At 41.0% G+C, this 12,948-nt stretch overlaps 1 protein-coding gene across 1 annotated transcript in view; it reads left to right on the top strand.

Moving 5' to 3' along the window:
• LAMC1 (laminin subunit gamma 1) overlaps nt 1–12,948 on the top strand; it is a 155,348-nt gene that overhangs the window by 104,946 nt on the left and 37,454 nt on the right. The window contains exons 6-11 of the mRNA XM_072998133.2: nt 5,134–5,251; nt 5,371–5,469; nt 6,240–6,376; nt 8,486–8,608; nt 8,728–8,917; nt 9,972–10,084. Coding sequence (XP_072854234.2) covers nt 5,134–5,251; nt 5,371–5,469; nt 6,240–6,376; nt 8,486–8,608; nt 8,728–8,917; nt 9,972–10,084 — 780 coding nt within the window. The remainder of the gene's footprint in view (nt 1–5,133; nt 5,252–5,370; nt 5,470–6,239; nt 6,377–8,485; nt 8,609–8,727; nt 8,918–9,971; nt 10,085–12,948) is intronic.

Raw genomic sequence — 12,948 nt, 5'->3', positions numbered from 1 at the left:
CGGGGCGGTGCTGGCCGGGAAGAGGAAGACAGGCTGCAAGGCAGGCAGGCAGGCGAAGGGAGGAAAGCCGCATGTTAGCGCGTCCTCTTCCTCCTCGTCCTTCTCCTGCCGCCCCCAGGGACGAAAGCAGGCTGCAAGGCAGGCAGGCGAAGGGAGGGAAGCCGCGCGTTCGCGCGTCCTCCCCCCCACTTTCCCTCTTCCTCCTCGTCCTTCTCCTGCCGCCCCCAGGGACGAAGGCAGGCAGGCGAAGGGAGGGAAGCTGCGCGTTCGCGCGTCCTCTTCCTCCTCGTCCTCCTTCTGCCGCCCCCAGGGATGAAAGCAGGCTGCAAGGCAGGCAGGCGAAGGGAGGGACGCAGCGCGTTCGCGCGTCCTCTTCCTCCTCTCTTCCTCCTCGTCCTTCTCCTGCCGCCCCCAGGGACGAAAGCAGGCTGCAAGGCAGGCAGGTGAAGGGAGGGAAGCCGCGCGTTCGCACGTCCTCCCCCCCCCACTTTCCCTCTTCTCCTCCTCTTGCTGCCGACTCCCCAAACCTCCCACAGAGTCGGGCGATCAGCTGTTTGGCGGTTCTAAAATGGCCGCCTGATGCCCGAAATGTCGGCATGCAGCGTTTTCGCGCCCTCCCCTCGCTTACCGAGGGCGCGAAAATGGCTGCTGCTATGGAGGAAACCTCGCTGAACGGTAAGTTTAGGGCCAACTGGAACGCATTAAACGATGTTTAATGCGTTCCAATGGGCTTTTACATTCCGTTTAGCGATAATTTCACATAGCGAGGATTAATCCGGAACGGATTAACCTCGCTATGCGGGGCACCACTGTAGTTGTTTTTCTCCACAATCCAGGACATGTTAGCAATTTCATCTCTAGTTCCTCTGCCCTTTCAAAATCCTTGCACTTCTTGGAGTTCTTGGGCCACATACTGCTGAAGATTACCTTGGAGGATTTTGAGCATAACCTTGCTAGCATGTGAAATGAGTGCAATTGTACGGTAGTTGGAGCATTCTTTGGCACTGCCTTTCTTTGGGATTGAGATAAAGACTGACTATTTCCAATCCTCTGCCCACTGCTGAGTCTTCCAAACTTGCTGGCATATTGAGTGTAGCACCTTAACAGCATCATCTTTTAAGATTTTAAACAGTTCAACTGGAATGCCATCACCTCCACTGGACTTGTTGTTAGCCCACTTCACTCTCTAGGATATCTGACTCAAGGTCAGCAACCAGACTATCTGGGGTGTCAGGGACATCCAGATCTTTCTGGTGTAATTTTTCTGTGTATTCTTGTCACCTCTTGTTGATGTCTTCTGCTTCTGTTCAGTCCCTCCCATTTTTGTCCTTTATCATGTCGATCTTTGCACAAAATGTTCGTTTAATATCGCCAATTTTCTTGAACAGATCTCTGGTTTTTCCCTTTCCATTATTTTCCTCTGTTTCTTTGCACTGTTCATTTAAGAAGGTTCTCTTGTCTCTCCTTGCTATTCTTTGGAAGTCAGCATTCAGTTTTCTGTAACTTTCCCTATCTCCCTTGCATTTTGTTTCCCTTCTTTTCCCTGCTATTTGTAAGGCCTCGTTAAACAGCCACTTTGCTTTTTTGCATTTCCTTTTCTTTGGGATGGTTTTTGTTGCTGCCTCCTGTACAATGTTACGAGCCTCTATCCAAAGTTCTTCAGACACTCTGTCCACCAAATCGAGTTCCTTAAATCTGTTCTTCACTTCCACTGTGTATTCATAAGGGATTTGGTTTGTACATGACTAGCCCAATGGTTTTTCCTACTTTTTTCAGTTTAAGCTTGGGTTTTGCTGTAAGAAGCTGATGATCAGAGCTATAATCAGCTCCAGGTCTTGTTTTTGCTGACTGTCTAGAGCTTCTCCATCTTTGGCTGCAGAGAACATAATCAATCTGATTTCGGTATTGCCCATCAGGTGATTTCCATGTGTAGAGTCGCCTCTTGTGTTGTTGGAAAAGAGTGTTTGTGATGACCAGCTTGTTCTCTTGACAAAACTCTATTAGCCTTTGCCCTGCTTCATTTTGAACTCCAAGGCCAAACTTACCTATTGTTCCTTTTATCTCTTGACTTTAGCATTCCAATCCCCTAGAATGAGAAGAACATATTTCTTTAGTGTCACTTCTAGAAGGTGTTGTAAGTCTTCATAGAATTGGTCAATTGCAGCCTCTTCAACATTGGTGGTTGGTGCATAAACTTGGATTACTGTGATGTTGAAAGGTCTGCCTTGGATTCGTATTGAAATCATTCTAGAATTTTTAAGATTGTATCCCAGTAGAGCTTTTCCCACTCTTTTGTTGACTATGAGGGCTACTCCGTTTCTTCTATGGGATTCTTGCCCACAATAGTAGATATGATAATCGTCTGAATTGAATTTGCCCATTCCCGTCCATTTTAGTTCCCTTATGCCCAGGATGTCACTGTGTATTCCTGTTTGACCACATCCAGCTTACCAAGGTTCATAGATCTTACATTCCAGGTTCTATGCAGTATTTTTCTTTGCAGCATCGGACTTTCGTTTCACTTCCAGGCACGTCCACAGCTGAGCGTCCTTTTGGCTTTGGCCCAACCACTTCATTAGCTCTGGAGCTACTTGTACTTGTCCTCCACTCTTCCTCAGTAGCATGTTGGACACCTTCCGACCTGAGGGGCCCATCTTCCAGTGTCATAACTTTTAGCCTTTTGTTTCTGTCCATGGAATTTTCTTGGCAAAGATGCTGGAGTGGCTTGCCAGTTCCTGCTCCAAGTGGATCGCGTTTAGTCAGAACTCTCCACTATGACCTGTCCGTCTTGGGTGTCCCTGAACAGCATAGCCCATAGCTTCTCTGAATTGCCCTTTGCCACAACAAGGCAGCAGTTTGTGAAGGGGGGCAGCAATCCATGAAGGGCAAGGCTTGATAAGGAGCTTTAAAATCTTGTAATATGTTCCATGACACACAGCCGGACAGGGTATTTTAAAAGTTTAATAGACTATGTGTGCATGGTGATGTAAGATGGTATTTTTGTCTGAGTAATTGTTTTTTGAATAATTATAGCCTAGACAAGAGTGTTGCCTGTATATGGTAAAGACTCTTGTGAACTCTTTGCTGCTAAATGCTTTTGTTTTATTTAATCCTCTTCGAACGTATTAAGTTTGTTCTTTCAGAATCTTCTTCTAGTCTAAAGATAAAGAAGCTGTTCCCTGTTAAGTTAGAAGTTAGCTTTTTAATAACTCATCTCTTAAACTTCCCTATATTTCTGCTAATGGAAATAATTTTAGTGTTTTGGGGGTATGTGTGAAAATTAAGATAGAAGTATTCTTAAATAAAGAATACTCAAAAAGCAAACTAACAAGTTTGAATTCATCCAGTTTTAGGAATGCCTGCTCAGTATATGCCAGTTTCACTCCTGGGACCTATTCCTATTTATACAGTGCTTCTAAATAAGCAAATGTTATCAACATACATATATTTTTGTTATCAATGTATTTTTCATAATAACTTTCCACTTGCCTTTTCAATCTCCACTTTAGCATTGATCACTTCTGATTTTAATTTAGGAATTAAGTCCTTATCTGTCTATGCCCCTTTCCCTTTTCTCTCTTTCATGCTTCAGTTAACAGCCTGCATACAGAGACTATTTACCTTTCCTTGACTTAGTCTTCTTACTCCTTAACCATCTGACTCCATAACCGCTCAACAGCTAAGAAAATACCATATTTTTCTATGTATAATATGCCCCCACGTATAAGACGCCCCCTCTTTTCTAACTCAGAATTTCTTTCTTCACAAGATCTCTCCCCCTCCTTACTTCCGTGTATAAGATGACCCTAAATTTTTAATCTGCATATTTTAGAGAAAAGTATCATCTTATACATGGAAAAGCACTGTCCTTTAATAGTATTGCATCCAGCCATCTGCCTGCAAACTGAAGAGGGTTTGAAAAGCAGCCCATATCATTCTGAAAACAGCAGATGTGAAAATGAAGCAAAGCAATTTAAGATAAACCCTGAATGGTTTGTGACTTTGATACAGGACATAGCAAGAAGGGCATGCACCATAAAACTGCTATTAAATGCACAAAACAAATGTCGTGTTTTCACTGAAGTAGCAGCTTGGGTGTGTACTGTACCACTTCAGGTGTGCATTCAAAGTAATGTATACCATAACATTAAACAAAGACATGAAGAAAAATGAATAATGAAAAGAATGGCTGTTATTTAATAATTTCTCCAACATGTTACTCTTCTGTGTTTTACATAAAAGAGCAGTCTCACCTGCTGTTTGAGACGGTATGGACAGATACAGATTTACTGGATTGGAGAGAATTATGCTAAATATGACTCAAAATAAAATAGCAGGGTCAACAATGTAAAAGATTTTCAGATTAGAAAATTTTGACTTTTTGACTTTGCACTTTGACTTTATCCCACCAGGAGATACATCTGCTGCCCACCTTCACCTGGCAGCTTTGGCATCTCTTTAAAAAGTTATGTACATTCTGCAATAAAGGAGCTGCTGATCTGTAAAAATACTGGTCAATAATGAACCTTGCAGGTGTCTCTTCAATATCTGAATGGTGGTCCACCCACTCACCTAAAGTGAATTGTTGGCATGTTCTGTGGCTACATATGCCTTGTCTCCATATCTCTTACACCTCTATGTTGGTGAGTGGAGACCAGGTAGCACAATTAGCAAAACAAATACAGCCTAGGCAGCTCCTGGTGCTAACTCCTACATTAAGGGGTTTAAAAGTCAAAGCCATAGGAATAGGTCCCATTAGATGATCCCAAAATCAATGAAGAGGAGGCCTGACATGCCAGGAATGTTGCATGTAACACATTAGTGCATATTTGACTTTGCACTAGGCATCATCATGTTACTCGGGGGCTATAGAAATAATGACTGAAATCCACTAGTAAGTTTTAATTAGAGTAGGCATACTGAATCAGTGGGGATTTGGTGAGTCAATACCTATGTAAGTTCTATTGATTCAGTGGGCCTACCTAGTTGTGACTTGCTACTGAGTTTTATATAGTCTGTTACTGTGATCTACTTGGGCAGACCCAGTTCTCACTCTGCAGACCAGAGCTTGAGGAAAAGTAGAGGTTTTTTTTTTAAAAAAATGATAATGCCAATCTCACTTTGTTCTCACAGGCTCCCTCAGCACACAGTGTGACAATTATGGACGGTGCAGCTGCAAACCTGGAGTGATGGGTGACAAATGTGATCGATGTCAACCGGGCTATCATTCTCTTACAGAGGCTGGTTGCAGGTAAAAGTGGTTTGGTTCTGTAAATCAAGGTGAAAGTTAAGGTTGTTTTATCAGATGTCAATGTATAGCCTTGAAATTCGGTTGCCTTATTCTTTCTGATTAAGTTTCTTCTCCTTCAGGCGGTGCTCCTGTGACCCAGTGGGCAGCACAGCTGAATGCAACGTGGAAACAGGGCGTTGCACCTGTAAGGACAATGTAGAAGGATTTAACTGTGAGAGGTAATGTGGTCAGCCTGCCTGGATTTTAAAATGGAAACTTCCGTTAATTTATATTCTGTATAATATTTTGCCCTACTCTTTTAGTATTTTGTCTTGAAAAGCTTTCATCAGATGATCCTATGTTAATTTGTACAAAACAGCTGGAATACAAACCAAGATGGGAGATTATAATTTACTGAAGGACACTTAATTAGCTTGCACTGGTGGAGACCATTCCAGTCTACTATTTCATCACGTTTGTAAGATGAAACCTTTGTTTGGCAGCCATGTTTACTGTAGAAAGTGCATCGGGTGAACTTAATTCTGTATTACAAATGCACCTCTTCAGATACTCCCATGCATGTACATGTATACCGGTTGAGTCCTAGCTCTCCCAGCAGTGTACAGACATAACAACCGGAAAAAAAAAACAATTGCAATATAAAGTGAGAAGTTATTCTATATAGGGATTTGAATGCTGGCTTTCCCTTTGGATTCCAGCAGTTTTTTCCTTATGTTACCAGTAAATGACAGCTTCTACCTTCTCCTGTCTCTTCCTACCAACATTTCTTTTCCATGGTGCTGGCTGCTGTCTTCCCTGGTCAGAAAGGCTACTCAGTTTTAGTATGAGGTTCTGCTACATAGTGGTCTAGTATGGACCTATAATGTATTATTTGTTTGGCCTATTGTCCAGTTGTCCAATTGGCCAATTAAATAAGAGTTTCCTTAGACTGTAAGTGTGGGAGATTGAGGTAAAATATTAGTACTTCAGTATTTTCTCTTGTTTTTAGGTGCAAACCTGGCTTTTTTAACCTGGATTCCACCAATCCAAGGGGATGTACCCCTTGCTTCTGTTATGGCCACTCATCCGTGTGTTCCAATGCTAATGGATACAGTATCTACAGAATTACCTCTAGCTTCCAGAGTGGTAAGTTCAAGCAACAGTCTTGACTTGAACTGGACATGTTGTGATCCGTAGGAATCATAATGCTTAAAAGTAATCTGTCTTTATTTAGTGCAGAAACACAGTTGCATTCCAAACATACTGCAGCATAACAGACTTTGTATGCCAGCGGTGTAAAGCAAGAAGTCCAAATAATATTATCCAGTGGTAGAAATTAATGAATTTTGAACCATGTGAGCTGTCTGATGGGCAACTTTAATTGTTGTTCAGGTGTCTTTTTAGTCCCGCTATAAAAGAGGTACAGTATATAAAAGAAATGCAATGAATATTGAGAGTTAAGATGGAATGTTCTAACCATCCTCCGCCTTCCTCTTTTGCTTTATCACACACTATCACTTCAAGGACTTTTGTTATAACCCAGTTCTGGTACTGGGAGTGAGAGAGGTTATGGACCTACTTACCTAGAGAGGTGGTGAGTGCTCCAGCACTGGAGACATTAAAGAGAAACTTAGACAACCATATGGCAGATCTCTTTCGATTTGTATTCCTGCACTGAGCAGGAAGTTGGACTCCGTGACCTTACAGGCCCCTTCCAACTTCATGATTCTGTGACTTTATGTCTGCTGTGACTATGCATGAAGAGAGAAAAGCTTAGAAGATAGGTGTGATTCCTTCTCAGTCCTTCATACATTTCATTGTTAATATTAGATCTGTTTCCACTCTTCTCTTCATACATAAATGGAGCAGTAACATGAATAGATATGACTCTTACCATCATGTCTAGTTTGGCCTTTAGCTCCTTCTGAGCAGGATTTAAGCATGAAGTGACTTGGATACAGAATTCAGAGGTACAGTACTTTGTTAAAAAGAAATATGCTTAGTATTGCTTGTTAGTTTCCTTATAATAAGGGACAATTACATTTTTGTCAATCACTAATACAACAGTCACCTCAAACCCTACTTGTTTGCATGAGTAATAGCTAGCTCATTGTTAACACTTGATTTAGTATATTAGGTTGGATAGAAAATATGAATTCTCTTCTATTTTTTACTAGAAAAGGTGAGTCGTGCGTTGTGCAAAGCATTAGGGGAACCTGGAACAACTTCAGAGGAGGGCAGCAAAGATGATTAGGCAACTGAAAACCAAGCCCTACGAGGAAAGACTGAAAAAACTAGACATGCTTAGCCTTGAGAAAAGAAGACTGAGGGGAGATATGATAGCACTTTTCAAATACTTGAAAGGCTGTCATACAGAGAAGGGGTGGCATTTCTTCACAATCATCCCTGAGTGCAGGACATTTAACAATGGGCTCCAGTTACAGAAAAACAGATTTTGGTTGATATCAGAAAAAACATCCTAACTATTAGAGCAGTACAGCAGTGGAACCAATTACCTCAAGAGGTGGCGAGTGCTCCAATTCTGTAGGCATTCCAAGAGAAAATTGGGACAACTGTCTGTCAGATCTGCTTTGATTCCTGCACTGAGCAGGGGGTTGGACTTACAGGTTGGACTTACAGGCCACTTCCAGCTCCGTTATTCTATGATGCTGTGATTTTGCTACACTCCAGGAGCATGGAGGGAGAAGGCCACACTTTCTGGCATGTCCAAAGCATGTCAGTGGACATTATAGGTGCTTCAGTTAATGTGAATGGCTTTGTCCCACACTGTGTATAAAGTTCTCTTGTTAGAGAAGCAACAGATAGGGCCCAACAACTATTCTAAGCTGTGCAGGACACTTATTTTCGGGGGGGGGGGGGAGAGAATCATGGAGAGACACATGATCACATATGTAAAGTATGTGTTAATAAGTAGCATAGTTCGGCACTGAAATAAAAATCAGACTACTAAAAATGAGATGTAGTTTACACATGCTAATAATAAAATTCCTTTTGAAAAATAAAATTCCAGGTACTCGTTAGATCACAGCATCCTTATCCATACACCAACAAACATAATAAACTTCTGCCAAGCATCTGTGAAAGTTTGCTCCTCTTTCATATTATACATGTTGCAAGGCAAAGTAATACGCAAGTATATAAAATTGCAACTACTGTAGTGATTTTTTAACCCTAGCATTGACTGCAGACTAATCCATCCTTAACCTAAGATGATCTTTCTCCTTGTGTCCACAGGAGAGGAAGAATGGCATGCAGAGCAGCGAGATGGCTCTGAAATCTCAGTTCGGTGGGTTAGTGAGACTCAAGAAATCTCTGCGATCTCAGACACACCTTTCCCCATCTACTTCATCGCTCCAGGTATATTGTGAGAATGATGACTTTCATGACTGGGCAGTATGTTGACTGTAAGTGATTTTCAGTTAGTTTTTCTGCTCTTAGCACTTACTTGTACATGGAATATGTTGCTGTCTTTTCAGGCAAGTTCCTTGGAAATCAAATCTTGAGTTATGGCCAAAACTTGACATTCTTTTTTCGAGTCGACAGGCGGGACACGCGCCTTTCTGCCGAGGACATAGTCCTTGAAGGTGCTGGACTGAGAGTATCTGTACCTCTGATTGCTCAAGGCAATTCTTATCCCAGTGAGAACACACTGAAGTATGCCTTCAGGTAAGGGTGTGTGTTTCTAATGAGCAAACCTTCAGATTTTATTCTGTTTTCACATAATGTTTCGCTAAAGGGATTGGGATTACAGCCATGACTAAATAGGGTGAACACCCTCTTAGCTCAAGGTGCTGTAAACGGTCTGCCAGAAACAAGCAGCAACTGCAAATGCTGGAAGAGGGTTGGTTCAGAGTTTGTTTTTTAAACACTTACAAACATGCAGATACACAACTCATTCGTAGACTGCCTGACCTTTCTTGTGAGAGGGAAGCAGTATGTTACATATTAAGAAACCTTTCCTGCTGTATCTGAGAGGACAAGGAATGCCTATTCTAAAATGTTGTTATGTTTCTGTATTATTCTTCCTTCAGAACTCAAAGCAGCATCAGTTCTGAGACAGTCTCAGTTCTAAGTAGATTGCATGTGCAAATTAGCTTAGCTTCAGCAAATAAAATTTTCCTCCCTTGGTTTCAGGCTCTTTTCTTTCTCACTGAGCAATGTGATCCTTCCCCTCTTCCTGTTCTTCACCATTTTAATATTAAGAATACAGTCAGAACAAAGCATGCAAGTACACCTGCCTTCCATGCCTAAATCTAATCTAGGTTTGCTCTGCAGGTGAATGATAGCAAACATTTATGCCCACATCTGTTAGAACTTCTGTGAACAAGGTAGGAGAGAGATAACAGGGTGTTTGGCAGATGTTGTGTTACTTTTAGATTTAAAAAAAAAAACCACAGACCTTTGGAAATTCTTACCAGACAGTATGGCCAGTAAGCCCATGGTTCTTGGGAGTGCTGCCCCATTAAATGGCTCTTAACAGATCTAGTTCTCAGAGCTGATGCATACAGGAGTCAGGTAGTGGAGAGATAATGGGCTGCAGATGGTTGCCGGGAGGACTGATAGTTGTTTCTGAACTGTTCGTTGTGCCTAGAGAGAGAAAAGGGCAAGTGTCCCAACTCCATAACATCACATATTTTCTGTGTTCTGTGAACAGCACATGGCCATTGGACAGCCAAACTCTTTGTAGGCTTAAAATGACAATGTGTTTCTTCTCCTTTAGGCTACATGAAGCAACAGATTATCCCTGGAGGCCTACTCTTACCCCATTTGAATTTCAGAAGCTGCTCCATAACTTAACTGCTATCAAGATTCGTGGGACCTACAGTGAGAGGAGTAAGTTGGCAGAAGCATTTGGGAACAAGGCTGTGGAGGTATCAAGAAAGGGTCTTTTCTATTACCACATCTGAATTATGGAGCTCATTGCCTTGGGAGGGTCACCTGGCCTCTCCCCTTACGGTTTCTCATCACATGGCAAAAGCCTTTCTGTGCTAGGCACGCTTTTCTTTTCTTTTTTCTTTTCTTTTGTCCTGTAGTGGGCCATTGTATTTTTGGTTGGAACTGGTAATTGTTGTTAGCTGCCTTGAGTGGTGCAAAAGTGCTAGAATGGCTAGACATACAAATCAGAAAATATTTTAGTCTCTTGTTTGAAGTCATAATTCTTATAAGCAAAGATTTTAACCCAGACTTTGTTCTTGGTTTACAAATCCTGGTTTATTCTGGATTGAGTAAGAGTTCCAACTCAGATGACACCCTAAAAAACAGTCCACCTATTTGATTTGTCCAGTGACTGCTCTAGTGAGGAGGAGCAAAGGCAGAGCAAGTAAGTTGTATGTACAGCAAGCCAGAGTGCTCCAGAACCCACAGCTTATCCTTCCACATGAATGCAACCACTTGCTACTTTTTTTAAAAAAATGTGGGACTAAATAATTCTCCCAGAATTTCAGGTCCATGACAAAATGTTCCTGTTTCTGAAACTACTGGGCCCTGTGCCTTTTTAAATGAAAGATGTGTAGTTGAATCATAACTATGTAGACGCAACGACCAGATAGGTGGGATATAAATAGAATAAATAAATAAATAAATATGTAATATGTCTCAGCAGAAAGTACAGTGCCATAATAATGCCAATAACTAGTGTTTGTATCACTTCCGTGTGTTCTTAGAGCTTCTCCTTCATTATCTAAACAATCCCTCCAATAGCCATGCAAAGAAGTTCAGTCGTATTATTACCATAGTGTAGATTTAGAATATCAGGAAATGAAGCTGAGAGTTTAGTGGCTTGCCTAAGACCCCCCCCCTCCCCCAGTGAATTCATTACAGATAAGATTTTAACCAATTTGCAGTTCAGGCTCAAATTAACTCTGTACAGGAATTTACTAAATTCTTTTCCAATATATATAAACATTTTATTAGTTTTCTATTACTACTATATTTGATTCGCGCTTAATAAACATTGTGTTACATGGGGTTTGCTTATAATTATCTTTTATTCCATCTTGGTGCCTTAAGGCCTTCTCCATTCTTCTAGCCATTTATAGAACAAATTCTACATTTTGAAGTATTCTAAGTCTTCTTTCTCCTTCATCCTCAGTGTGAGTCTGTCAAGTTCTGTGCACTCTAAAATCTTCTTGGTTATTTTTCTTCTTCTGTTGGTATCTCTTCATTATTCCAATATTGTGCAAATATAATCCTAGCAGCTGTCAAAACGTGCAGTGTTAGATATACATTTTGTCTATCAAAGTCCTTTGGTAAGATACCTAATAGGAACAATTCTGGTTAAAGTCTATATGTTTTTTAAGCATTTTAACCAGCCATATGTGTATTTTGTTCCCTTTTTTTAGCTTTTTCACAAGTCCACCATACACGATAATAGGTACTCACTTTTTAATCACATTTCCAATACTAGGCATATTAGGAAACATTTTTGCTAATCTAGTAGGTGGTAAATGCCATCTGTAGAACATTTTATATAGATTCTCTTTATATGATGTCACCATTGTTATTTTACAATTTCTATTCCACAGTTTCTGCCATTTCTCTAGCTCAATATTATACCCACAATTTTTAGCCCTCTGCACCTTTGTTTCTTTCACCTGTTCCTCTTCCATTTTCCAATTTAGAAGAAGTTTATATAATTTCTTAATTAACATCATCTGATGCTAACAATATTTGGTCAAGCATTGTTTGTTCTTTATAAAACCCATACATTTTTTTTTACTAAATTTACTAAATTCTGAATGATCAGGAATTTGCCCGTCACATGAAGAGGAAATGGTACTACTTTGTTATGTCTTTGGATGACAGCCCCCAGGATCAGCTAGGCAGTGAGAGCATTGGTTGTGCTCGCTGTAAGACCTGTAACCCCAGAAGTTGCTGGTGTAACAGGGAAGAATCTGACAAAATGCATTATGCTAAATATGCCTAAAATGTGTGGAATTTTGGGGAGCATTGCGCAGTTTCATACATTTACAGGGAATGTCTAGTGGTGGTGAGGACGTAGAAAGATATTGGTGTAATTAACATTCCTCTCATTGCTAAAATGCAAGGGCACCAAGGGGTTGTGGCTGGAGTCCGAGTTGCTACCCAAAATGTAAACATCCTTGCATCAACATATGGCCCCATAAAAATGACTCTGTACATGAAGCAGAGCCTTTCCTGGCAGCAGTTGCCAGATGTAGCTGTCATTGAGGATCCTGACTGAGGAAAATCTTGCAGCTAATCAAGCCCAAAAGGCACATTTCTCCTGTTTCTCAAATTGTGGTTTTATCTAAAGAGCTTTCAGCATACATATGTGAAGCATGAATTAAAAAGCTCATAAAAATTTATGCTGAAAGATCTATCAGTCCATCTCCAAAGGGTGGGACTGTGCTAGATGTACTTTTCTGACCATATAAGCAGAAGGAGTGCTGTATGCAAGTAAACTTCATGGTCATAAAACTCGCATTCTTTACCCACCCTGAGTTTTCACAGGGAGGATGTTTGGCTCTTTGCCATCTTTGCATGCCTCTAGGCCTACCGACATTGGTATCTTGACATCACAGGCAGGCCTGATGTAAATACAGTATTTGTTTCCTGAAAGCATTGCTTGCAAATCAGAAGCCAGCCTAAGAATGCACATTGCTCCTCCTGTCTCTGGAAAAACTCTGCCCCCTTTCATGCAAAAGCATGGTCTTGTCTAATGTCATCCTGAGCCATTA

This window comes from Pogona vitticeps, chromosome 4, assembly GCF_051106095.1.
Source record: "Pogona vitticeps strain Pit_001003342236 chromosome 4, PviZW2.1, whole genome shotgun sequence".
NCBI classification, from domain to species: domain Eukaryota; kingdom Metazoa; phylum Chordata; class Lepidosauria; order Squamata; family Agamidae; genus Pogona; species Pogona vitticeps.
This window is presented reverse-complemented; position numbering and strand designations above follow the sequence as displayed.